The 26,758-nt window shown below is 44.4% G+C and overlaps 1 protein-coding gene across 2 annotated transcripts in view; it reads left to right on the top strand.

Annotated features, from left to right (window-relative positions):
• The window catches only part of MRTFA (myocardin related transcription factor A), a 2,407,897-nt gene that overhangs the window by 1,171,021 nt on the left and 1,210,118 nt on the right, over positions 1 to 26,758 (top strand). For both annotated transcript variants that reach the window (XM_044075412.1, XM_044075419.1), the window contains one exon: positions 7,501 to 7,556. In XM_044075412.1, coding sequence (XP_043931347.1) covers positions 7,501 to 7,556 — 56 coding nt within the window. The remainder of the gene's footprint in view (positions 1 to 7,500; positions 7,557 to 26,758) is intronic.

The following is a 26,758-nucleotide window of genomic DNA, read 5'->3' as shown; positions in this document are numbered from 1 at the left end:
CAGGACCCAAGACTTTGTTAATCAGGCTGACTGAGGGCAACCTGCCAGCAGATTACCCTAATGTAATGACTGCAACAGTGATTACACTCGAACATCTACATTTATGGTAAGTGTACACAACTGTACTTTCGCAAGTGCCGGTTGGCCGACTCCTGAAATTTTCGTTTTTGAGTTTCAGAACCGAAGTTTTCAAAAAAGCTAGGTACCTCATTGGGGATCCTTTTTCTTGCTCTAAACCGATGTCAGTAAAAGTTAACAATTGTATTTCTTGTGGAAAGCAAATACCTCAAAGATTTTCATTCGTACTGCGTTCCTTGCTTAGGCCCAGACCACGACGTCCCTCGCTGTCGGTTTTGTGCCTTATTCAATCCTCGAACTATTTGTCGTCGGTTAATTTTTGCATCAAACTATTTCAGTACTCTGTTCAATTATCCAGAAATAGCTTTGGTAAGCCATCCAACTAACGACATTCTGAAAAACATAAAGATAACGACAGAGACAGACCGCATCGGTCCAAAGCTGCCGACGACGCTTCCGTTAAGCTAGTCGCCAGTTCGCCAGTACTCAGTGAGGCACTTTCGCAGCCCCTGATACCCGCTAATTCAGATTCGCAGGCCTCTACTGAGACCCATTCGGAGTCCGGTATGCCACAAGATGCTTCTTCGACTATGGAACCTGCGGATGTCTCTACCTTGGATGGGTCTGGAGCCGCTGTGCAGGCACCGGCTTCTTAAGGTGGATTCAGACCTACTGACTTGCATATCAAACAGACACCATCTTCTTCTTCAAGGCCTAAAACTCGATCCACACCTAGAAAACCGACGCCCAGACCACATGGTCAGGCCCATATACCTAAAAAACAAATAAGAATGGCTAAAGACCTTATTACTCTAATCAGGGGAAGCCAGCCTTCTCCTTCTAAGAGACCTAGAACTGATTTTCCTTCTGATTCTTCTGATCATGATTCTGAAATTTCTGTTTCTTGACCAGGACTTGCCCTTATCTACCTATAAGGATTCTGATGCAGATGACTCCATTCCCTCTGCTTCCCCTCCAGAAGATTTCTCTTTTGGTGAAACTTTGCACACTCTTAGGGAGCATTTCCACTGGGAAAGCCAAGATTACTCTGACTCCAAAAAGAGGCTTACCTCAATACAGGCTTTTAGCTATCCCTCCTGTACTGGACGTTGTAGATGATGCTTTCTTGGAATCTAGCCTAGCCCTGGACACTTTACCTCCGGCTCCCAGGAAACCTGACAGGTATTATAGAGTACCTGACTCTCTCAAGTTCCTCTTTAAGAATCCTACTGCGAACCCAGAGACCATTTCACAGGGACCCAAAGGCATTAAGGCTACTACTGCCAAAAGCCCTACCCCCTCTGACAGAGATTCCAGGGCCCTGGACAGATTGGGTAAGAAGGTATAGACTTCTGCTACTTTGGCCATTAGGGCCATAAACTGCCAGTTTCATATGTTAAAGTATCAGCAGCATATTATTGGATTACTTAAACAGAAAATGATGTTGATTCCTGACTGTACTGAAAATAAAGAATTACAGGATTCTGCTGAACAAGTTGGTAAACGTACTTTGCAATGTGGTTTTGTCTCATTTGAGGCATCTTTCAGGGCTGCTGTCACTGGATCTGTACTTAGAAGGCATGCTTGGCTTAAGGAGCAAACTTTGCCAGATCATGTTAAAGCTAAATTACTGGAATGCTCCCTTAAACCAAGACTGCCTGTTTGGCAACAAAGTAGAAGTAGTACTTAAAAAGACTGAGGAATAAGCTAAATCTATGCAAACTGTTAAAGATTTCTTCCAAGTACAGCCTCCCAGGTTTAGTAGGCATTGCCCTTCTAAGAATTGGTCCTTTCCTGTCTCTTCCATGCCTTCTCAGTCCAAACCCAGGGCCAGCAGACCACCCAGGCTACAGTCTCAAGCTACTCACAGGCCTAAGCAGTGGGGGGCTCCCATTTCCAAAGCTGGAAGTAGTAAGACACCCCCCTATGGTAAACTGTCACAATGACAATCTTAAACCTTCCAAGCCTTGCTCAGCTGACTGCTCCTTTAGGGGGAAAGATTACCCTGCATGCAAAAAACTGGGAACTCATTACCCAAGACAAATGGGTTTTAAATATGGTTTCCCAAGGATACAGATTCCAGTTCCACACCTTACCAACCTCAAACGGTTGGCCAAACCTACCCCCAAATCAGTGGGCAGAGGCTCAACAGTAGACTTCCTCTCTTCTAAGTATCAGGTTTATTCAACCTGTCCCAGAAGAGGAATGGGGACAAGGTTTTTACTCAAGACTTTTCCTGGTACCCAGAAAAGACGACTCCTGGCGTCCTATCCTAGACCTATCTATCCTAAACACCTTTTTGGTAATTTAAAAATTCAAAATGCTAACTCTTCATCAGCTGCTTCCCATGCTAGCAACGATGCCTGGTTGGCAACATTGGATTTAAAGGAAGCTTACCTGCACATCCCAATAAGGGAATCTTGCAGAAAATACCTACGCTTTAGAGCAGGCTACATGCATTGTCAGTTCTCTGCACTGCCCTTTGTCTTATCTACTGCACCCAGGGTATTCACAAAGAGCCTAGCTCCAGTCATTGCATTCTGCAGGCAAAGAAATATTCAAATATACCCATACCAGCACGATTGTCTAATTCAGTCAGAAAGCCAGGACATGCTATTAAATCATCTGGCATCTGTAAAGAAACTGCTAACCTCACTGGGGTACACCATAAACGAAAAGAAATCACACCTAGTACCCTGCCAACAAATTGTATTCCTGGGAGCAAGCTTGAATACAACTTCCCAGATGGCCTACCTCACGCCAGAGAAACATGTTTATTTGACAGCCTATCCAGCTATCTGCAAGAAAAATATTGCAAGCCCTGGGGTTCATGGTCTCTTGCATTCTACTAATTCCATATGCAAGACTGCATATGAGGAAACTACAGTGGTATCTAAAAAGCCTTTGGTGTCAACATTCTCAGGACCTGGAATCAATGATTCCTATCATTCCTTGTATAAAGACAGAGTTCCTTTGGTGGGCAGAGGCCTGCCACCACAACAAGAGACTGCCTTTCTCTACCCCCTGCCGCCCAAACTCTAACAACAGACACATCAGACTATGCATTTGGGGCTCACCTGGCAGGGCAGTGCATTCAGGCAAATAGAACCAGAGTCAAATGCACTTGCATATCAATCAAAAAGAAATGTTAGCTGTACAGAATTCTCTCAAAGCCTTCAAGGACCACATTCTTCCAGGACAATTATTGGTAAAGATGGATAACACCACTGGTATATGATACATAAACAAGCAGTGGGGATACATGGCTCTGTGGAATACAGCCTTGAGCTACCAAGTACACCTACAAGCTCAATTCCTGCCAGGCAAGCTAAATACACTGGCAGATGACTTAAGCAGAAATCTCATGGACCCACAGGAGTGGAAACTGGAACCAAAGATATTCAACATTTTGAGAAACAAATGGGGGAGCCCAGAGATGGACCTGTTTGTCTTCCCTCAGAACTACCAATTGGACAAATTGTGCATAAGGACTCCCCACAGACAAGCTTGGAAAGTGGATGCCCTGTCCTTCACCTGGGGAAGCCTCTCAGTTTATGTCTTTCCCCCTCTGCCTCTCCTCTCGAAAGTTCTACTAAAGATCAAACAGGACAAACCAAGGACAATACTCATTGCACCAAAAATACAGAACAGATGGAAGAGGCACAAATCCGTAATCCACGCGAATTCCTTTATTAAAACGACTCTTCAGTCCAATAAAACGCAGAAACAATAAGTTTGACTATACAGTCCACTAACGCGATTTCACCAGCACTGCATTTTCGTTTAAACCACTTCATCAGATGGAGACAAATGCATACCTACACAAAAACCACTCCTTATATATTCATCAAAATAATTAAACAATTAGTTAATTAAAGGGAACAAGATACTTAAAACATTTAAAGGGGTAAGACATAATGCATACAACACATACATTAAAATATATTGTAATGGATTCCCCCCACACTGACCTGATACATTAATGGATTAATAAATTAATATTATCAAAATTTAATAAAAACTTTATAATAACTTAATCTAATAAAACAAACTAAATTATTTAATACAACCAGCAAAAGCATTACAGCTTGTGGTATCCTATACTACCAACACTTTAATGTAAACTGATTTTAATACACATTTAAAATAAGATAAATATAGAAAAAAATAATAAATAAAAAACATAAAATGAAAACACTTAAAGCTTAGCTGATCTCAGCTTGAGTACAGGTGCTAAAGAGATGGCATCATTTAGACCTGGAGGTTTGTTCGCCTCCAAGGAAAGCTGCCACAACAGCTCTTTATACTCAATCGAAGTTTCCCATAGCCCACCTCTTACATCCTTTTCCACTACTTCCAACACAAAGAAGCTAAATTTAGCTTCCTGGCAAATTAATTTATGTCGGTATAAAGCATTATTAGTACATTTTGTTTTTATCTCATAGTAATGCTCATAAATTCTATTTTTTAGCTTTCTTTCCGATTTCCCTATATAAAATGCATCACAATGATCACACAAACCTAAATAAACTATCCCAGAGGTGTGACAGTTCGCAAAATATTTGCTCTGGATCGATCAAGTCTGTCCCTGCTCTCTAAAAAAATTGTTTGCTTAGTACAAATAAATGGGCATTGGGAACACCTTCCACATTTAAAGGTTCCTAGTTTCCCTTCCTTAACTTTTGTCATACCATATTTACCTTCCAGAATAGTCTTTAAGCTTTTGCCCCTTCTATATGTACATTTCAAAGGTTCTTCAAAGATACATTTCAAATCCGAAATCTGACCAAACCTACACCATTCTTCCTCCAAAATCTTCCTAATTCTATGTGCACTACCATTATAATCAACTACAAAATTGCCTGTACCCTCACTGTTAAGCTTTGTAGATTTCATCTCATTCAAGACAAAATTTGAACCCAAAATGGGTTTAAATTTGTCATATCTACCTTCCCTAACTTCTCTTTCTATAGGCTCAATAAGATCTTTAGGGTAGCCTCGATCCATAAACATATTGTGCAAAATCTTACATTCAACCTCAAAATCACTCTCCCTTGATGTCATACGGCTACCCCTCACATATTGTCCCTTAACAATACCTTTTTTCTGATGGTAAGGGTGAGCACTATTAAAAGCCAAATACTCATTGCACCAGACTGGCCACGCCAACTCTTGTACCCCCTCTTGCGCAGTATATCACTGCTGGAACCATGGCACCTGCCTCAGACCCCTTCCCTGTTGTACCAGCAGGAGGGCCAGATTCTGCAACCCCAGCTTCAAACCCTGAACCTGGCAGCCTGGCTAATTACCTGAATTCTCCCATACCATCCCTCAGCAAGCAAGTGCTGGATGTCATCCTGGAGGCAAGGAGGCCTAGTACTAGAAAATCCTATGCTGAAAAGTGGAAAAGATTCTGTTCCTGGAACCAAACTCAGTGGATGGGCACAACAGTGCCCTGTTTACTGCATACTCTTCAATACGTAACAGAGATGCTTCACAAGGTCCTTTCCTTCTCTTCTATTAAAATTCATGCCTCAGCCATTTCAGCTCATTATGATACTGAGCCACCCCTCTTCTCTCACCCCCTGCTGAAACAATTCCTCAGAGGGGCCAAAAATTTAAGACCACACAGGAGAGCCCCTACTCCAGCATGGGACCTTAACTTTGTATTGGAAAAGCTCACTACCTCCTTTTGAGCCAGCTGCAACTGCAGAGTTGAAATTCCTTTCATGGGAAACAGCCTTCCTTCTAGCCATCACTTCAGCAAGAAGGGTGTCAGAATTACAGGCCCTCATGGCAGTGGAGCCCTTCATCATCTTTCATGCGGAGGAGCAACCATTCCTTTATGCCCAGGGTGGTATCCAGTGTGGCCCTTAATCAGTCCATTCATTTGCCAACCTTCTTTTCTAATCCACAGAACAAAGGAGAACGAATACTGTACTCCTTGGACGTGCACAGAAAACTTAGATGTTATTTGGACAGGACTAAGCTTCTCAGGAAATCTGAACAGCTGCTAATTGCCTTTGCTGCAGGGGCAGAGGGGAAGGCCATTTCAAAGCAAACCATTTCTAAGTGGATAGGCCATTGCATTCAGTTCTGCTCTAAGCACCATGGAAAACCTACCCAACAGGGGATAAGATCCCATTCCACCAGGGCTGTATCTACTTCTATAGCCTTTCTCAGAGGTGTTCCTACCAGGGACATCCTGGAAGCTGCTGCCTGGAGTTCTGTCTTCACCAAGCATTACCACTTGCCATTTTTTTCTAAATCCAGAGCTGGTTTTGCCACTGCAGTCTTGCAGGGCCTAATAGCTGGTCCTAATGCTCTCCCAATTGCCTCCTCCCTTCCTTAGCTTTGGGAATCTACCCAAATGTAATGACTGCAACAGTGAAACATGAAGAACATAATACAGTTGTGTACACTTACCATAAATGTAGATGTTCGAGTGTATTCACTGTTGCAGTCTTGGTTACCCTCCCTCCAGCCCCCTGACTTCTATTGACTATACCTCGCTTCTTGTTCACTGTATTTAAGCTTTCTGGTGTATTTGCTTTTTGTTGGAGGTGTAACCTTGTATACAATTGCTTCCCACTATGGGGGCACCTGACATCTGGGGCAAGAAAAACTGATGTAATGGCGTCGGCTGCATGCTTTATACCCCTGGCTACCTGATGTCATGGAAGATGAGACAGCAACCGACGCAGGACCCAAGACTAATAATCAGGCCGACTGAGTGCTACCTGCATAACCCAAATTTAATGACCGCAACAGTGAGTAGTACACTCAAACATCTACATTTATAAGTGTACACAACTATACTTTTTTGCTGTTTTTTTTATGATAGGGTGTGGGTTTTCTGTCATTCTTTTCTTCATCTGGCACATACTTATTTGCAGAGCTCTAGCCTCCCTTCTTCTAAGGCAAGACAGCTCTGAGATTTTGGCGCCATAACCACGGACTTTATATTACTGTCCTTAAGCTCTTCAGAGCCTAGGGCACATGGAAGGTGCCCTCAAGCTTTGGAAGCTGGCCAGTCGTTTAGTCCTTGGCAGTACTTTCCATATAGCTTAGTCAATTACAGCAGTGATGTATTCGAACGTCAACTGTTAGTGTAAGTTTGCGTTGCACATCAGTAACCTTTGCAATTTGAAATTTCACACACCACACAGAAGTGGATGAATAATGCTGTTTGATGGAAAAAGAAAAAAAAAATTGATTGTTTAGTTTAAACTGTTCATATCTGTTGTGTGTACCTTGGCCCTTGTACACCTGGATTTTGGCTGAAAGGCATCTAAGGGCTAGTTTATTTCTTTAGTTAAATTGATAAGGCAAATGAATAACACAGCCGAAAAGCATTGATTGTATCAAATGAGTAGTGATTCTTGGATTGCTCTAATTGTAATTTTCTGTTTTTTTTTTTAGCATTGAAAAGCCCAGCTGCATTTCATGAACAGAGAAAAAGCCTGGAACGTGCTCGGGTAAGAAAATTGGTAGTGCACCAATTAAAACCTGTTTATTTCTTTTGTCCTTGTCATATTCATTGTTTACAAAATGTGTGTTTTGTTATGACGATTTGCAGAGAATTATTTTTCTGAAAGTCTGCATGTTTAGAACTTTTAGTTGGAAAATGAAACTGTTTTGATTGGTAATTGCATAAACAGAGCAGTCACGCAGATTAAAAAAAAAAAAGGTGAGGTGGTAGCGTCAGACAAAAAAGGTCTTTTGTCCATAGGGAGAGAGTGAGAAACTAAACAAGACTAAAGTTATGATTAGCAGGAGTGAATATTCATTTGAATAGTAGTGGAATGTTAGATGTCCTTCCATATTTACTGTTGCAGTATTCTTCACTAAATGGATCCCCTGTCAAAGGCAGCCCGATTTCTGGACAGTATACCAAAGCCTTAGGTTGTTATAGGGACTTTATATGTCACATGCATGATCCTTGCTCACAGCATAGGGCATAAAGGTGATGTATAGACATCCATACCTCAGAATTTCTGTGCCACCAGGCCAAATGTCATTTTTGATCGTCTGTCTGAATGCTCTTTCGTCTGCTGGTTGACAAGCTGCTTTCAGATAAGTGCCCTGTTGGGGTATTTTGTATCTCATTTTTGTTGAACTAGATGTCATCCAGAAAGGGGGAAATGCCAATGTAGGCGACATATTCCCCATAAGGACTGTCATGAATAGTGTTTTAATTTGCTTAGGTGCTTCTTGTGACCATACATCTTGTCATATTTTTCAGGCATTTGTCCCTAAAACTCTGTGTAGTCATCTCTCCTCTTCATCTGTTTTCCCTAGAGAACCAGCATGTTAAATCTGCCACAGCTGCTTTGGAGGCTGGCATGGAACTGGCTTATCACACATCCCCGGAGGCTGTTCAGACATCAGTTTCAGATGTTTTGGGGAACTGCTGCTGAATATATCTGAAGGGCCTAGGGGTGATCAGCAGATTCTTGTTAGGGAGGAGATTTCCACTATGCTGATTGTGTCGGTCTGAACCTCTTAAGATGTTTAGGGCTGACATCCCTTTGAAGAGTAAACAGAAGGCTAAGCACATTTCTCCTGCTCCTAAGGATTCTCAGTATGAATTGCAGGATTTCACACAGGGTTTGTTTGATGCTCTTAAGGCTTTGAAGCCCCCCCACAGAGTCTCTGTTTCTGCCCCCCCCCCCCCCCCCGGTCTTCTACTGCCCTTAAGAGGCCTACGGAGCAGGATTCTTCGGATGAGGAAGTGGATTCGGATGAAGAATCTTTTGCTTATTCCTCCCAGATTCCCTTTCTTTGAATTATGGTTCTGAAGAAGAGAACTGTTTTAGTCCAGATTTTCCCTTTGAGGAGATTTTCTTTGGGGATACTGTTTCCTGTATGATGGTGTTTAAGTGGGGTTGAACCCAGGTTTCTGATATTCAGAAGAGGTATGAACTCCTTCAAATGGAGTCTTCTAAGCCCTCTGCTGTTCCTCTTGTTCTTGCTGCCTTATTGGACACAGCTTCTCAGGCTCCTGAGTCACAACCAACTCCTCCTAAGAAGCCTAATACATTTTATAAGGTGCCTGATGATTGTACATTTCTTTAAAGGGGTCCCCGGGCTGACCCCTCTGTTATTTCTGTTTCTTCTGATGAGTCTTCAAGCTTTTGCCTTGTACTAAACTGTTTCCTTCTGACAAGGACAGCAGAGCTATGGAGAGACTGGGCAGAAAGGTGTAGACTGCTGCTACTCTGACCTTCCGGGCTGTGAGTTACCACACCCATAAGACCAGGTATGTTTTAGGTCTTATTTCTCAGGCTTTTCAGGTTGTTTCAGATCTTCCAGAGTCTGAAGGGAAGCTTTGGTCCTTTCTTTGTTGGAGTCTTCTTCTCAATTAGTCCTCTATTCCATTAAGTACAATTATGATGCAGCAGATGCTTCTTCTAGAGATGCTGCCTTTGTCTTGAGGTGCTATTCCTGGCTTCACCTTCAGCCCTTGCGTAATAATATTAAAGCTAAATTAATGGATACTCCTCTTGTTAATAAAAACCTCTTCAATTATGTAGCTGCTAAGCTTTTTAAGTCTGTTCATGAGAAGGGTAATGCCATGCAGGAATTTAAACACATTTTTGTTTCTCCTGTTCCTAAATTTCATAGGAATTGTCCATCCAAACCTGCCTTTGTCCGTAGACAGTCTTGCTTTCCTTCCAAGAGTAAAACTGGTTCTAAGAGGGCTCCTCCTGCTAAGTCTACTCAGACTTCTACTACTCAGAAGCCTCCTTTTCTAGACAAGCCAGGTTCTGTCTGATTGTCTTTTCCCTCCCTTCTAAGTCAGGTTCCTTTATCTCTTCATCTTTCCCTGTCCCTTCACAATTGGTTGTGGCTCACTCAGGAATCTTGGGTTCTGTCCGTCATTTGTCAGGGGTATTTTATGGTGTGGAAATCCCTTTCTCCTTTTCTGGGCATTCCTCAACTTCCTCAGAAACAACTGCCTTTTTTTTCTTAATGTGCTCGAGAGTCTGTTGTCTCAGGATACTATCCAAACAGTATCTGCTCTTCAAAGGGGGAAGGGGTTCTGTACCAGAATGTTTTTGGTTTCCAGGAAAGAAGGCACCTGGAGACCTATCCTGGTTCTTTCACAGCTCAACACCTTTCTGAAATTTCATCCTTTTGAAAGTTCTTTCCAGACCCTGTTTCCTCTCTTCTTCCTCAGGCTTTCCTAGCAACTTTGGAACTTAGATACCTATCCTCACATCCCTATCAATTCCCTTTTCAGGAAGTTTTTACATTTCTGTTTCTTCTTTGCATTTTCAGTTCTCTGCTTTGCCCTTTGTATTTTCTGCTGCCCCAAGGGTCTTCACCAAATACCTTGCTCTTGTGATTGCCATTGGCAGAATGAGGGGGATTCAGATTTTTCCCTTTCTGGGCTACCTGCTCATTCAGGCTTCCTCTCCGGGGACCCTGTTCCAGCACCTTCATTATATTATTTGCCTTCTGCACAATCTGGGATTTACTGTGAATTTCTAAACGTCCTTCCTCACTCCTTCTCAGGATCATGTTTTTACTAGGCTACAGGCTCCAGACCATTCTTATGCTGGCATCTCTGCTGCTCAGCCAGGGAGTATCTCATGGCCCTGGGTTACAAGGCTCCACTATCTCTATGCTTTCTCTAGCCAGACTGCATATGAGGAAGCTTCAGTGGTTCCTGAAGTCAGTTTGGCTTCAGCTTTCTTATCCTCTGGATTTTTTTAGTTTCTCCTCTTCCGTGCCTCAAGCTAGAGCTTCTGTGGTGGATCCACCAGCTGTCTCTCAAACCAGAGCTTCCTTTTCAGCCACCACTCTCCTCTTAGGAACTGGTTTCAGATGCCTCAAACGTGGAGTGGTGAGCTTCGGCCCACCCTCTGAAGGTCCAGGGCCTTTGGTCAATTCAACAGAGGGCAGACTATATTAATCTCAAGGAAATGAGAGCACTCTTGCTTTTCAGGCCTTCCATTCTCTGTTTCTCCCAGGTCCTCTCAAGAGCTTTACAGATAGTACCACAGTAATGTCGTACATAAACAAGTAAGGGGGAACACAGTCTTAACTCCGGTGCAAACTGGTTATTCAGGTATCTAGCTGTCCAGTATCAGGTCTTCTTCAGGCAGTTTATATTCCCTAAAAACAGAATGTAGTGGCAGACTCTTTGAGCAGACCTCATATGTGGATGTGTCCAGAGATGCATTTTTGGATATTGTCCACTTGTGGGGGTACTCCTCTGGTAGATGTTTTTGTCTCCCCTCTGAACTGGCATTTTCCTCTCTTTTGCACCAGGTGGATGCCCTCTGTTTCTCTTGGAAGGGGATGTTTCTTTATGCCTTTACCCCCTTATCTCTCATTCTGATGGTTCTGTTCAAGATAGAACACGACTGTCCCAAACTCTTGCTGGTAACTTCTTTTTGGTCAAGACAACATTGGTCCCCTCTTCTTCTGCATCTAGCCAAGGGCAATCACCACAAGTTACCTCACTGGGTGGACCTACTCACACAAGACAAGGGACCTCTCATCCACCCTCACTTTTTAGCTGACACTGTGGATGTTAGTGTTTTGATCCCTTTTAGGCACCTTTTTTTAGAGGATGTGCTCCGGGTTCTGCAGGAGGACAGAAAACCCACTACCAGGAAATCTTATTTTATCCAAATGAAAGAGATTTTCTGTCTGGTGCCTTGCTCATAACCAGGATCCATTTTCTGTGGATCTTTCTCTGGTCCTTTTTTTTATTCATTTGAATTGTTCCATGCTAAGCTGGCTTACTCTTCTGTTAAAGCTCACCTTTCAGCTATTTCATCTGCCTCTGACTACTCTTTTGATCTCTAGTTTGAAGTCAAACAATTTCTAAAAGGCATCCTTCATATTAGGCCTCCCAGGAAGCCTATTCCTCCTTCCTGGGAATCTTAATTTTATTCTTGAGAAGTTGACTAAGGCTCCTTTTGAGCATGCAACTTCAGCTTCCTTGCAGCATTGTTCTTGGAAGACTGTCCTTCATTTGACCCTTACTTCAGCTATAAGATTACCTGAGCTTCAGGCCCTTATGGCTGTTCTTCCTTTTTGAATTTTCATAGGGACAGGGTGTCTCTTTGTACTAATCCTTTTCTGCCCAAGGGGGTTAATGAGTTGTCTCTTAATCTATTCATTTGTCAACCTTTCCCCCTACTCTGCAGTCTGCCAGTGAGAAGGGTCTTCAGACCTTGAATTTACATAGACAGCCTCAGGTATTATTTGGCAAGACTAAGGCCATTTACAAGACTGAGCAACTTTTTTTTCCACCCTAGATATCTTAGTTTGGCTGTTTATAAACAGGCCATTTATTTTTGTTCTTCTCATGGAAAAAGCCATGTGAGAGTGTTCAATCTCGCCGTTTGTTCTTACACACGGGTTCGGAGCCGATCCTCGGCTCCGAGTCGGCCGCATAGCCAAGCTCTGCATCTTAGAGAAGCTCGAGACCAGGTTATATCCCACAATCCTCCCTGCCATTACTCAGATCTAGTTTGCCGCTGCAACGGATCACATCGATATGAGAGCTCGGACCAGAGAAAACTTGTTATTGCAGATAAGATAGTTATTGTTTTGTTTAAAAGTTCTTATAGTTATTCAGGATTTAGTTTTTGATCTTATATAGTGTGTGTGTGTGTGTGTGTGTAGTGTAGTTAGTTCTGTCGTTGTTTTTTTATAGGTTTCCCTTTGGGGCCTACTTTCTATAACTTATAGCTATATTTTTTCTCTCTTAATTATAGCTAGTGTTTAAATTTTCTTTTTTTTTTTTTTTTTTTTTTTACAGTAAAGAGTAATTGCTGATTATGTCTGAAAAAGCCAAGTCTGGTTTTAAAAGGTGTCAGTGTGGGCAGAAAATGTCCATCACTGACCACCACACTTCCTGCGTCTACTGTCTTGGCCCTCTCCACTTGCAAGAGGATTGCTCTATATGCCATTCCTTCAGTGGGAGGGTCATGACAGATAGACGCAGGAAACTTATAGACAGGGGACTTCTTAAGCCTGCTTTCCAGGAGGCTTTGGACAAGTCTGACCAGGCTTCTAAGTCCTCGAAGGGGTCGAAGATGTCGGAGCCCATGTCATCGGCTCCGAGTTCATCTTCTAAAGTTCGTTCGCCGGTTCCACAGACTTCGGGGCCGAGCGTCGAACGTTTATCTTTCACTGAGCCCCAGGTCTTGGAACCGGTGTCGGAGCTACCGCCACCTTCCATTCTTCGGTCGGTGCCATCTTCGGCCCCTTCGACCCGATCTTCCAGACCGTTATCCGATACTGATGTGGATCGTGTCGTGCAGAAACTTATGGAAAACACGGCCCTTTCCAAGTTGATTGCAGTTTTCTCCCAATTGGTGTCGAAACTAGAAGGCCTCCCTTTATCTCCAACAGGTCCTCCTTCGAGATCCATCCAGTCTTCGGAGCCGGAAGAGGATGAGCCGATGATAGTGGAACCCTCGGTGCCGAAACCGTCCATTGCACGATCGACACCATTGACCTCGACTCCTTCGGAACCTATAGGTGAGTCGCGGAGTCGACGATCTCTCCTTGGTTCCGGGACCGAGAGTCATACCGACCTTTCGGTGCCGACTCTCCCTCTCGGGGCCTCGGCACAGATTGGCTCGGCTCCGTCCTCGGGGTCGAGACCCATGGGCCCCGTGTCTGAGATTCTCCCATGTTCTTCGGAACCGGGGGAGTCCTCGACCCGAGGTTCAGGGGTTTTTGACCTTATGAGGAAGGTTTTGTCTACACAGACAACCACTTCATCGGAGGCGTCTTCTCCCCCCCCCTAAGGAGCTGCTCTCTGTTTCTGTTCCCACGACACATCCAGAGCGTGGAGCACCATTGTCTCAGCCACCCCCAGAGGGTGCCCCCTGTTCCTCGGAGGCCTCACCGGAATCCCCCTCCGATGAGATTCCGAGGAAAAGATTGTGCAAGAGGAGGCACATAGATTCCCCGCAGGAATCTCTAACTTCTGACACTGACTTGGATGAGTCAGAGGGGTCCCCAAAATCCCCCTCCGAGGATGTCTCATTTGCGGACATCTTGGAGATTTTAAAACAGAGGGGTGATTGGCCGTCCCTAGCCCCCACTGAGGACGAGTCGGTGTTGCTGAAGGCTTTTGGTGCTCAACCTTCTACCTCCTGGGTTACTCCGCCCTTCGATGAATTAATGGATTTGATTGCTCGAAGGGCGTGGGAGACACCGGACACAGTGGAACCGGTCCCTCGAAAACCAAGCAAATTTATTACCGCTCCCCAGGACAAGACTTATCTCACCAAAGGAGTTCCGGTTGATGCTATGGTGGTGGCTGCAGCCACTAAAAAGGAGATGTCTGAGTCTTCCTCTTCTGTTCATCCTCCTAATAAGGATTCTAGGACTATGGACAGATACGGAAGCGTTTTTAGTTCAGCGACTTTTTCCATGCGTTCGCTAAACTATTTGACACATTTTACACGTCTACAGAGGGATCTCATCAAGGAGCTGAGAGATACCCTCCAGGGTAACACAGATGCTGCTGTTTCAGATAAGGTAACAGCACAGCTTAACACCCTTACCTCCATAGTGAACTCGTCCATGAGGCTCATCTCGTATGCGGCTGAAGGGTCGAGTAGAGCCGCAGCTTCAGCGATTGCTCTACGAAGACAATCCTAGATGCGGCTGTGCTCATTTGCGGAAGCCTTCAAGTCTTCCTTCGCCAACGCCCCTTTGATGGTGCCACTCTTTTTGGGCCCAAAGTGAAAGAGACACTAACTCGGTGTGAGCAAGAAGGAAAGACTCTGTCTGCTGTCGGAGTCCGTTTTTCCGTTCCATCTAGACCGTACCCCAAAGGGCAACGAGGCGGAAAAATGTGGTTCCGTAAAACTCAGGGATCTTTCCAGGCCACACAGAGTGACCCCCCCCAGAGGCAGGGGGGGGCAGACATGGAAGACGTCGCCCCGGCGGCAGAGGGGGTCCGCAGAACCAAGGCGACAGGGATCCTATCCCTGGTAAGCCTTTCCAGCACTCCTGAATGGGGGCCCGACTGTCCTGCTCTGGAGGCAGTCGGGGGCCGCTTGGCTTTATATCCTGGGTAAAAAGCATTGTAACCAGAGGATACAAAATCCCCTTTATGTCAACTCCACCCCAACAAAGAAGGTTTCCAGATGTGCCACCCCGCCTGCGAGGCCCAGCAGCAATAGAAATTTCAAAGCTGCTCAAAAAAAGAGTCATTCAGCCAGTCCCGGCGGACCAAAAAGGATCCGGAACTTACTCAAGGTTCTTTTTAGTTCCAAAAAAGACAGGGGACTGGAGACCCATTTTGGATCTCAGCAATCTCAATACCTTCGTGAAGAAGGAAAAGTTCCGGATGGTCACGCTTTAATCGATCCTTCCATTTTTGCAGAAAGACGACTGGATGTGCTCTATAGATCTCAAGGACGCGTACTACCACATCAAGATGGCCAGACCGTCCAGAGATCATCTGCGCTTCCGGCTGGGAGCCAGTCATTTTCAATTTCGAGCCCTGCCCTTTGGGCTCACCACAGCCCCCAGGGTATTCACCAAATGCATGGCAGTGGTAGCGTCTCACTTGAGATGTCTAGGATTCCGGGTGTTTCCCTATCTAGATGACTGGCTCCTCACCGCCACCACCAAGCGTCGCCTCATACAAGCCAGAGACTATGCAGTCAATCTTCGTTCCCACCTAGGGATTTCCATAAACTTCAAAAAATCTGCCTTACTGCCCTCACAGCATATTTCATTCATCGGAGCAGACCTAGATACGCGCTTAACACTGGTAAAGCTCCCTCCAGTAAGGGCTTCATCCCTCAAGGAACAGGTTCTTTTTCTACTGCAAAGCAGGAAAGCCCCGGCCAAACTGGTGTTGAAGGTTTTGGGACTCGTGGCAGCATCCCTGATTGCAGTTCCTATGGGGAGATTGCACATGAGGCTCCTCCAATGGCTGCTGTTCACGCAGTGGTCGTTCCAGCAGTTACCCCTAACGCACGAGATTCTGATAACAGATTCTTGCAAGCGGGACCTCTCATGGTGGGTGTTCAGTCAGGATCTCACTATGGGTCGTCCATTTGTTCTACCGAATCCGACGGCCATGATAACCACGGACGCTTCCCTGATAGGGTGGGGGGGACTTTTTCAGGGAAGAACAGTCCAAGGGGAATGGTCCAACATGGAGTACAACCTGCACATAAATGTTCTGGAAATGAGGGCGTTGTTCTTGGCGTTGCAACACTTTCAAACCCTCCTACCTCTAGGAACAGTAGCAGTTCAGACAGACAACATGTCTGTAGTCTGGTACATAAACAAACAAGGGGGAAACCAGATCTTACCCATTATGCAGAGAGGCCATGAGAATTTGGCAATGGGCAGAGTCCACGGGTTGCTTTCTGATAGCAACGCACATCCCGGGGTCATCCAACATCATTGCGGACAGGTTGAGCAGAGCCATCCTGTTACCTCACGAGTGGTCCCTCAAACTACAGGTGGCGGAAAGAATTTTCCGCAGATGGGGCCAGCCTTGCTGCGATCTATTCGCCTCCCCGATGAATACCAAATGCAGAAGCTATTTTGCCCTTCTACCCCCTCCAGGGGATGTCCCCAGGGACGCACTGATACACGATTGGCCCCCGGGTCTCCTATATGCATTTCCACCTACCCCCTTGATTCCCAAATTTCTTCAGAAAGCCATGAACCTGGAAAGGACAATTATACTCATAGCCCCATTCTGGCCTCGACAGATATGGTTCCCCTTTCTTCGAGCCCATCAAACAGAGGAACCGTGGATCCTGGACCCAGTACCAGATCTACTGACACATTCGTCGGGAGTTCCTCACCCGTCTCTTCTATCCCTCAAACTAGCAGCTTGGCTGCTCCACTTCCCCACCTAGCCAGGTCTGATATACTTTCTCCGGCAGTTCAACGCATTTTGGTTGCCTCTCATAAGGCTTCCACTACAAAACTCTACAGGAGTAAATGGAAACGCTTTGTGTACTGGGCATCTAGCCAACACTTGGACCCCCTGGTAGCTCCTTTACATAAAGTTCTAGAATTTCTATCCATCCTTTTCCACGAAGGAGCCTCTACTTCCACACTAAGAGTACAGTTGGCGGCCATATCCAACTTCCATGTTGGTGAGGACGGTTCATCTATTATGTCCCACAGGCTTTGTAAGGCTTTTATGAAAGGTTCCTTTCATCTTCGACCGCCCGTCAGAGACCCTTTATTCCCATGGAATTTAAATTTGTTATTGTCGCAACTAATGTTGCCACCCTTCGAACCAGCCTCTTCTTGCCTCCTGAAGTTTTTGTCGTGGAAGACTCTTTTTCTTGTAGCGGTTACTTCAGCTCGGAGAGTGTCAGAGCTGCAAGCACTATCAGTTAAACCACCTTACTTAATTTTCCACCCAGATAGAGTTTCCTTACGAATGAACCCGTCTTTCTTCCTAAGGTATGTTCTGTCATAAATATTAATCAGTCCATTGAACTCCCTACTTTCTTCAAAAACCATACCAGCAAGTTGGAATATATGCTGCACAAGTTAGATGTCCACAGACAGCTAAGATTTTATTTGGACAGGACTAAGGATTACAGAAAAACAGATCAACATTTTGTTGCATTTGCAGACAATAAAAAGGGCATGGCAGTTACAAAACGTACACTTTCTAAATGGCTTACTGATTGTATAGCCTTTGTGTATTCTAAGTCGAATCAGGTCTTGCCCACCAAACCTAAGGGCCATTCTACTAGATCCGTTTCCACTTCCTTGGCTCATGCAGCTCGCCTGCCTTTGGACACGATTTGTGCAGCAGCCACGTGGTCTAAACCACATACTTTCATCGCTCATTATAGAGTTGACAAAGCCTCCAAAGACAGGACATCTTTTGGTTCCACTGTGCTCAGGAACGTTCTTCCATGAGTCACTCAGGGTGACGGAGCTAGGGACGCTACCCGTGTGTAAGAACAAACGGCGAGATTGAACACTCTCACATAAAGAAGTTATGTTCTTACCATAACGTTCCATGTGGAGTGTTCATCTCGCCTTTGTTCTTACATTCCCCCCTTCCCTCCCTCACGTGTTTGGAAGAATGAGTGGGACTAGAGTCTGGTCCACATGCCTTTATCTCTTCCAGGTATATTGCCTCTTGCCTCATGGGGTATATTTCGTTACCCTTTAGTTAATTTATCAGTGAGATAGTGTCTCTGAATTTTTGTGGCGGTATGTAGCCTTAGCACCTCAGGTTTATGGTTGGTCTGGTTTGCTTGCAAACTAGATCTGAGTAATGGCAGGGAGGATTGTGGGATATAACCTGGTCTCGAGCTTCTCTAAGATGCAGAGCTTTGCTATGCGGCCGACTCGGAGCCGAGGATCGGCTCCGAACCCTTGTGTAAGAACAAAGGCGAGATGAACACTCCACAAGGAACGTTATGGTAAGAACATAACTTCTTTTTTCTGCCTCTGTAAAGTCTCATTCTTCCAGGGCTATGGCTTCCTCTGTTTTTTTGTTTCCTCTCTCAAGGGATTGGATACCAATCCCATCCTTGAGGTTGTTACTTGAGTATCTGTCCATACTTGTACTAAACTTTACAAATTAGATGCTTCCAGATCAAGAGCTAGTTTTGCCAAACTTATCTTGCATGGTTTTCTGGGGAGTTATTCTAGGCTTTCCTCCTCCAAACTTTCCTCTTGAGTTTTTGTGCTCTCCCTTTAGTGAAGAATATTGCAACAGTGATATGTAAGGACATTGTACAGTTGTGTAAAATCTTACAATAACAGTAGAATGTCCTTTGCACTGTTGCAGTATTCGCTCCCTCCTCCCCCCTTTTTCCTTTCTGGATGTACATGTTCCTGTTTTTCCTTGGACTATTGTTCCTGCTGGGGCTGTTTAGTTCAGAGGTATGGACATCCGTACATCACCTTTTGTGCCCTACACCGTGAGCGGGGAGCATACGTGTGATCTACGACATCCCTATAACAACCTAAGGCATTGGTATACTGGCCAGGTGTCTGGTTTCTCTTGGCAGGGAATCCCTTTAGTGAAGAATACTGCAACAATGAAGAGAAGGACATCTACCATTTTTGTCTCAATCTTGAGATCCTGTGCCAAGAGCATCTTGCTCCCATGACCCTTACTGTCCTGCACCAAGAGAAAGGAGCATACACACCCAGAATCCTCAATTCTTTCTGGTCACATGGCAATTTCAAATATCCTGTTAATGTGATGTTAAAAAGTTCCACCAGTTTGTTCATGGAAAATTGTAATTCTCCATAGGCACTGCCTTGTTTTCCAGTCAAAAGCAAAGCCACCACAGGAGCTACCTGGGATTTGCCTTAACTTAAACTCTGCAGCTCAACAGTATCATTGTGAGGGAGCCTAAGGCTTCTCTTGTTACAGGGAAAGTTATGTCCGTGGAAGCATTCTGCTGCACAGACCAACTGGAGGTTAGATTCAAGGCCGTAGTCAGAGAGACAGGGAAAAAGAATTTGGTTAGATCAAACCTAAGGCTAGCAGCCTCTGAAATGTCCTGTAGAGTTAACATCATACTTGTTCTCAGATGAACATGGTGTTGAACAGAGGGAAGCTTCTCCTTCACCTGCTTTTAGAGGCCCAAGTGACAGTCACTTGTTTTTAAGCATTGTAGTGCACATGACTCTTCCTCCTCATGTGAAGTTGGTCTTGGAATACATTTGTGGCTGATGATTAAATATAGAAGATCCACTTCCTTTATTTCTGTAATGGCTAAGACAAACTTGTGAGCAAGTTTTAAGCAGTTTCCTTCTCTCTCTGTCACTCTCTCTCAGAACTGCTCCATGGCCTTCAAGTTCCTCATGTCAGTTACTCGATTTTCATAGTTCATTGATTAGTGGGAGATGGTTGAGTAAGTTCAAGAAAGCACCATTTAGCAGTGTAGTTTGATATTGTTAGGGCCATGGCAGCACTCGTACTCAAAACACCTTCAGTGATGTGCATCCCTGTGAAACATTCACATCCATGTGGCAGCCCTGGGGGACATGAGTGGTAATTCTCCATACCGCCTGCATGGGAGTGGTGCAGGCTAGTGTGTTTAAAAGAGAGCTCTTCCTTGCCGAATCCGAAGACTGACGACCGTGTCTGTGAAGCATTGAGAAATTGTGCATCTTCCTTTTCAGTTTTACACCAGCATATTCCTCTTGTATTAGAGCTTGCATCTTATTGCTTTTATTTTGGACTGACTTTCCATTCCTTGCTATTCTGTATTAGAAGATGAACCTTCATTTAATTAAGAAAAAAGAAGATCCAGCATCTGTTATTTTCTTGGAGCCTGTTATTTTCTTGGAGCCTGTTTTTGACTGGAGATGCCATGACTATGACAGTCTGACTTGAAATATTCTATTTTATTGTGAAATGCTTCTTTAGCTTAATGTTGTATGTTTGCATTCATTTTCTTGACTGGCATGCTTACGGGGTTGTGACGCCAGCCGGGTGACTGTCCCCTGGTGCTGATGTTCTTCATGTTTCACTGTTGCAGTCATTACATTTGGGTAATCTGCTGGCAGGTTGCCCTCAGTCGGCCTGAATAACAAAGTCTTGGGTCCTGCGTCGGTGACATCAGCTCGTCAGGGGTATAAAACATGCAGCCGACTCCATTTTATTCAGTCTTTCTTGCCGTGCGGTGCCCGAAGCAGAAGCAGTTCATAAGTGCCGGTTGGCCAACTCCTGAAATTTTCGTATTCGAGTTTCAGAACCAAAGTCTTCAAACTAAAGCTAAGTACCCCAATGGGGAAACTTTTTCTTGCTTCTTACCGATGTCAATAAAAGTTAATAATTGCATTACTTGTGGGAAGCAAATACCTCATAAGGATTTTCATTTGTACTGTATTCCTTGCCTAGACCCAGATCAAAACGTGCCTTGCTGTCGGTTTTGTGCTAGATTTAAACAACGCACTATTAAGCGTCAGTATATTTCTGCTTGTAAATATTTTGGTTCAAGATTTAATTATCCTGAAATGTTGTCGGTTAGCAATCCGACTACCGGAGTTCACAAAAACGCAAAGAAAAAGACAGAGACAGACCGTCGAGGTCCAAAACCGACAAAGCTTCTCCTAAGCCAGTCACCGCTACTCAGTGAGGCGCTTTTGCAGCCCCTGATACCCACTACTTTTGAGTCGCAGGCCTCTACCAAGACCCATTCGGAGTCCGGTATGATGTGAGATTCTCAGAGTATTGAACCTGCGGATGTCTCTCCCTTAGATGGGTCCGGAGCCGCTGAGCAGGCACCGGCTTCTGAGGGTGCTTTCAGGCCTCAACATTTTTATATTAAACCAATGCCAGCAACAAAAACAAGGTCAAAAACAACTTTTATGTCCAAAAAACCGATGCATGAGCCACGTGCTCAGACCCCTGTGCCTAAAAACAGATGATAAAAATGGCTGAGGATTTAATTACCTTGATCAGGGGTTCCCAGCCACCCCCTGCTAAGAGGCCTATGCAAGGCACTGATTATGAATCTTCAGATCAGGTTTCCATTTCTTCTGATCAGGAATTTTCTATTCCACCCTATGAGGATTCTGATGCAGAGGAATCCATCCCATCTGCATCTCCTCCTGAGGATTACTGTTTTGGAGAGACTTTGCATACTTTAAGGGAACATTTTCACTGGGAGAGTCAGGACTTCTCTGAATCAAAAAAGAGGCTTAGGGATTTCCTTCTTCTTCCTCAGCATAGACTTTTGGCAATACCTCCTGTATTAGACATTGTTGATGATGTGTTCTCGGAATCAAGCATGGCTCCTGATTCCCTGCCTCTGGCTCCTAGTAAGCCAGACAGATATTACAGGGTTCCTGACTCCCACAAATTTATTTTCAAAAATCCTGCTGCTGATCCCGAAACTATTTCTCAGGGTCCCAAGGATGTAAAGGCCTCTACAGCCAAGAATCCCACCCCTTCTGATAAAGATTCCAGGGCGCTGGATAGATGGGGTAAGAAGGTTTATACTTCTGCAACCCTGGCAATCAGGGCTTTAAACTGCCAGTTTCCTATGCTTAAATATCAACAGCATGTTATAGGTTTACTGAATCAGAAAATGATGTTGATTTCTGATTGTGTGGAAAATAGAGTTTTACATGAATTATTGCATTTAGCAGAACAAGTTGGCAAGCATACTTTGCAATGTGGTTTTGATTCCTTGGAGGCCTCTTGTAAGGCCGCAGTTACTGGATCTGTGATTAGAAGGCATGTCTGGCTCAAGGAGCAAAATCTGCCTGATCATGTTAAAGGTAAATTGTTGGATGCCCCTTTGCAGCATGATACTCTGTTTAGTAATAAGGCAGAAGAGGTTTTAAAGAAAATGGAAGACAAAGCTAAATCTGTGCAAACTGTATAAGATTTCTTGCAAATGCAGCCACCCAGGTTTAGTAGACACTGGCCTACTAAAAATTGGTCCTTTCCTGTGAACAACAGAGCCACTCAGGGCAAATCCAGGTGCTCAAAAGGCTCCAGATACCAATCACAGGGTTCTTACAGGTCAAAGCAGTGGGGTGTCTCCACCTCCAAATCTGGAGGAAACAAAGCACAACCCTACAGTAAGCAGTCTCGATGACTTTCCTCTACCATCACCAAGTACTTATCTTTTGACAGCCCCCTTGGGGGGAAAAACTAGCACTTCATGCTCAAAATTGGCAGTTAATTACCCAGGACAAGTGGGTATTAAACATAGTATCCCAGGGGTACAGATTTCATTTCCATACTTTGCCAATTACAAACGGATGGCCAGATCTGCCACAAAACCAGTGGGCAGAGGCCCAGAAACCAGTCATGTCACTCATGGATATGGGGGCTATTCAGCCGGTACCAGAAAAGGAAAAAGTTTTTATTCAAGAATTTTCCTGGTACCCAGAAAAGACAATTCATGACGTCCAATACTGGACTTAGCGATTTTGAACACGTTCCTGGCTATTCCAAAATTCAGAATGCTGACTTTACAATAGCTTCTGCCTATGCTAGGCAGGAATGCTTGGTTAGTAACTCTAGACTTAAAAGAGGCATACCTGTATACCCCAATAAGGGAATCATGCAGAAGATACCTCCGCTTCAAAACAGGTTTTTTGCATTACCAATTCTCTGCACTGCCCTCTGGCTTATCTACTGCGCCCAGGGTCTTTACAAAGTGCATGGCACCAGTAATTGCATTCTGCAGACAAAAGCATTCAAATTTATCCTTATCTGGATGACTTGTCTCATTCAAGCAGAGGACAAGGACACTCTTCTTCAACATCTGGCGTTTGTAAAAAGGCTTCTAGCATGCCTAGGGTACACCATAAATGAAAAGAAATCACAGCTCGTACCCTCTCAAATAATTACATTCCTGGGTGCAAGCTTGAATACAACTGCCCAGATGGCTTACCTCATGCCAGTGAAACAAAGGCAACTGACAACATACTTCAAACAAATGGCAACAAAAACCCAGTTATCTGCAAGACAAATTCTGCAGGCTTTGGGGTTCATGACATCCTGCATTCTACTAATTCCATATGCGAGACTGCATATGAGGAAACTTCAATGGTACCTAAAAAGTTTATGGAGTCAACATTGTCACAGTCTGGAAACATTGATTCCTCTCATTCTCTGCCTACAACAGGAGTTTCTTTGGTGGGCAGAGACATGTCACCAAAACAAAGGACTGTCATTCACTCTACCCCCTGCCACCCAAACCCTAACTACAGACTCATCAGACTATGCTTGGGGAGCCCACCTGGCAGGGAGATGCATTCAGAGCAAATGGAGCCCAGACCAAATGCAGCTGCATATAAACCAGAAAGAGATGCTAGCTGTTCAGAATGCTCTGACAGCCTTCAAGGACTTACTTCATCCAGGACAACTACTGATAAAGACGGACAACACCACAGTTATGTGGTACATAAACAAGCAGGGGGGGTACACATTCCTACCCACTTTGCAGACTAGCCATGGCCTTGTGGAGCACAGCCTTGACTTACCAAATATATCTTCAAGCTCAATTCCTGCCAGGAAAACAAAATACTCTGGAAGACGACCTAAGCAGAAATCTTATGGACCCGTACGAATGGAAACTAGATCCACAAATCTTCAGCATGTTAAGACAGAAATGGGGGAGCCCAGACATAGATCTATTCACCTCTCCCCAAAATTATCAGTTTGGACAAATTCTGCACAAGAACTCATCACAAAAAAGCATGGAAAGTGGATGCCCTATCCTTCAGCTGGAAAAACCTATCAGTCTATGCCTTTCTCCCTCTGCCTCTACTCTCCAAGGTCTTACTAAAAGTCAGACAGGAAAAACCAAAAATGGTCCTAGTTGCTCCGGACTGGCCTTGCCAGCACTGGTACCCACTTCTAAGGAATCTGTCTCAGCTTCCTCCATGGTACTTGCCTCAAATACCTCATCTACTGTCTCAGCAGAACTATCAAATTCTGCACACTCAGCTCCAAACTCTGAATCTTGCAGCATGGCTGATCAACTAATTATTCAAACAACACCTCTCAGTAAATCTGTTATGGATTTCATTTTGGAAGCCAGAAGGCCTAGTACTAGAAAATCTTATGCTGATAAATAGAAGAGATTCTGTGCTTGGAACCAATCACAAGGAACAGACACAGCAAAGCCCAATATTCCTCAGATTTTACAATATTTGACTGAGATGCTTGACAAGGGCCTATCTTTTTCTTCAATAAAAATCCATACCTCTGCCATCTCGGCTCATTACAACACAGAGCCCTTCCCTCTTTTCTCATCCTCTGCTTAAACAGTATTTTAGTGGGGCCAAAAATTTATGGCCTCCCAGAAGATCACCAACTCCTGCATGGGACCTCAATTTTGTGCTGGAAAAACTCACCCTGCCTCCTTTTGAACCAGCAGCTACTGCGGATATAAAATTTCTATCTTGGAAAACAGCTTTTCTCTTGGCAGTCACTTCAGCAAGAAGGGTTTCAGAACTACAGGCTCTCATGGCAGTGGAGCCTTTTATTATATTTTACCCGGACACGGTGTCCCTCAGGACCAATCCTTCTTTTATGCCTAAGGTGGTATCCAGTGTGGCTCTTATCCAGACCACCTGCAAACATTTTACCCAAATCCGCAGAACAAGGGGGAGCGGATTCTGCATTCATTGTCTGTACACAGACAACTAAGATTCTACTTAAACAGGACCATATCTCTAAGAAAGTCTGAGCAACTACTGGTAGCATTTGCTGCATGGTCAGTGGGGAAGGCTGTATCAAAGCAGACTATTTCTAAGTGGATAAGCCACTGCATTCGTTTCTGCTACTTGCACCATGGTAGACCTGTGCCCAAGGGGATCAGATCACATTCCACCAGGGCTGTCTCTACTTCAGCAGCTTTTCTCAGAGGGGTTCCAACCAAAGACATTCTAGAAGCTGCTACTTGGAGCTCTGTTCATACTTTCACAAAGCATTATCATTTGCCTTTCTTCTCCAAATCCAGGGCAGGCTTTGCCACTGCAGTTCTACAGGGCCTTATAGCCGCTCCTAATGCTGTTTAGTTCCATCCTCCCATCCATAGCTTTTGGATTCTACCCAAATGTAATGACTGCAACCGTGAAACACGAAGAACATAGTACAGTTGCGTACACTTACCATAAATGTAGATGTTCGAGTGTATTCACTGTTGCAGTCCGGGTTACCCACCCACCATCCCGCTTTCTATACCTTTTCTTTCCTTCACTATACACAAAAGCCTTTGTTGTGTATTTGCTTTTATATGGAGGTAAAATTTATGTTTCTAAAAGTGCATTTATATATATTTACTGTTTATTTATATTTATCCATACATATATATATATATATATATATATATATATATATATATATATATATATATATATATAATGTTTGCTCCCCATTTGGGGGGCACCTGACATCTGGGGCAAGAAAAACTGAATAAAATGGCGTTGGCTGCATGTTTTGTACCCCTGATGACCTGACGTCATGGCAGAGGAGACAGCAACTGACGTAGGACCCAAGACTTTGTTATTCAGGCCGACTGAGGGCAACCTGCCAGCAGATTACCCAAATGTAATGACTGCAACAGTGAATACTCTTGAACATCTACATTATGGTAAGTGCTACTGCGGTGGTGGTGCTGCAGTAGCATTGCCGCCTCACAGTAAGACGTTGTCCCATTCGATTCTCAGCTAGAGCATCTTCTGTGTGGAGGTATATGTGAATGGGGCGTGCCTTCGTTGAAGGTTGTGCGTCAGGGCTGGTAACCCGGTACGTAAAAATCCGCTACCAAACATTAGCGGACCGGAGTTCCGCTGTGGCGACCCCTAACCGGGAAAAGCCGAAAGACACAAACAAACACAACTATACTTTCCATATTCTGTTTGATTTCCTTAGGGGCTCTGGTGACGCAGAAAGAGTGGCTTACAAATACTGAATGTGTCTGGTTTCTGGCTTAAAGCATTTCAATTATTAATATTTCTAGAATCTTAAATAAAGATTAAGGTTTGGCAACACCCACTCCACCCCCTCATCTTTCACCTTATACAGTAGAGTAGAACGTTCCTGAGTTGATACATTCAGAGAGGCACCAAGTTTCTGTGCTGGGAGGATGGGAACTGATCTATTTGTGGAAGGTTTGCTTCCAACGTAACCCTGGCAAATAGTGAATTTCATAAAGGCCAGAGTCATGCAGGTGCTGATTTGCCTGCTCACATCTTT

Source organism: Protopterus annectens, chromosome 1.part1 (assembly GCF_019279795.1).
Source record: "Protopterus annectens isolate FY-2018-M chromosome 1.part1, PAN1.0, whole genome shotgun sequence".
In the NCBI taxonomy this organism is placed as follows: domain Eukaryota; kingdom Metazoa; phylum Chordata; order Ceratodontiformes; family Protopteridae; genus Protopterus; species Protopterus annectens.
This window is presented reverse-complemented; position numbering and strand designations above follow the sequence as displayed.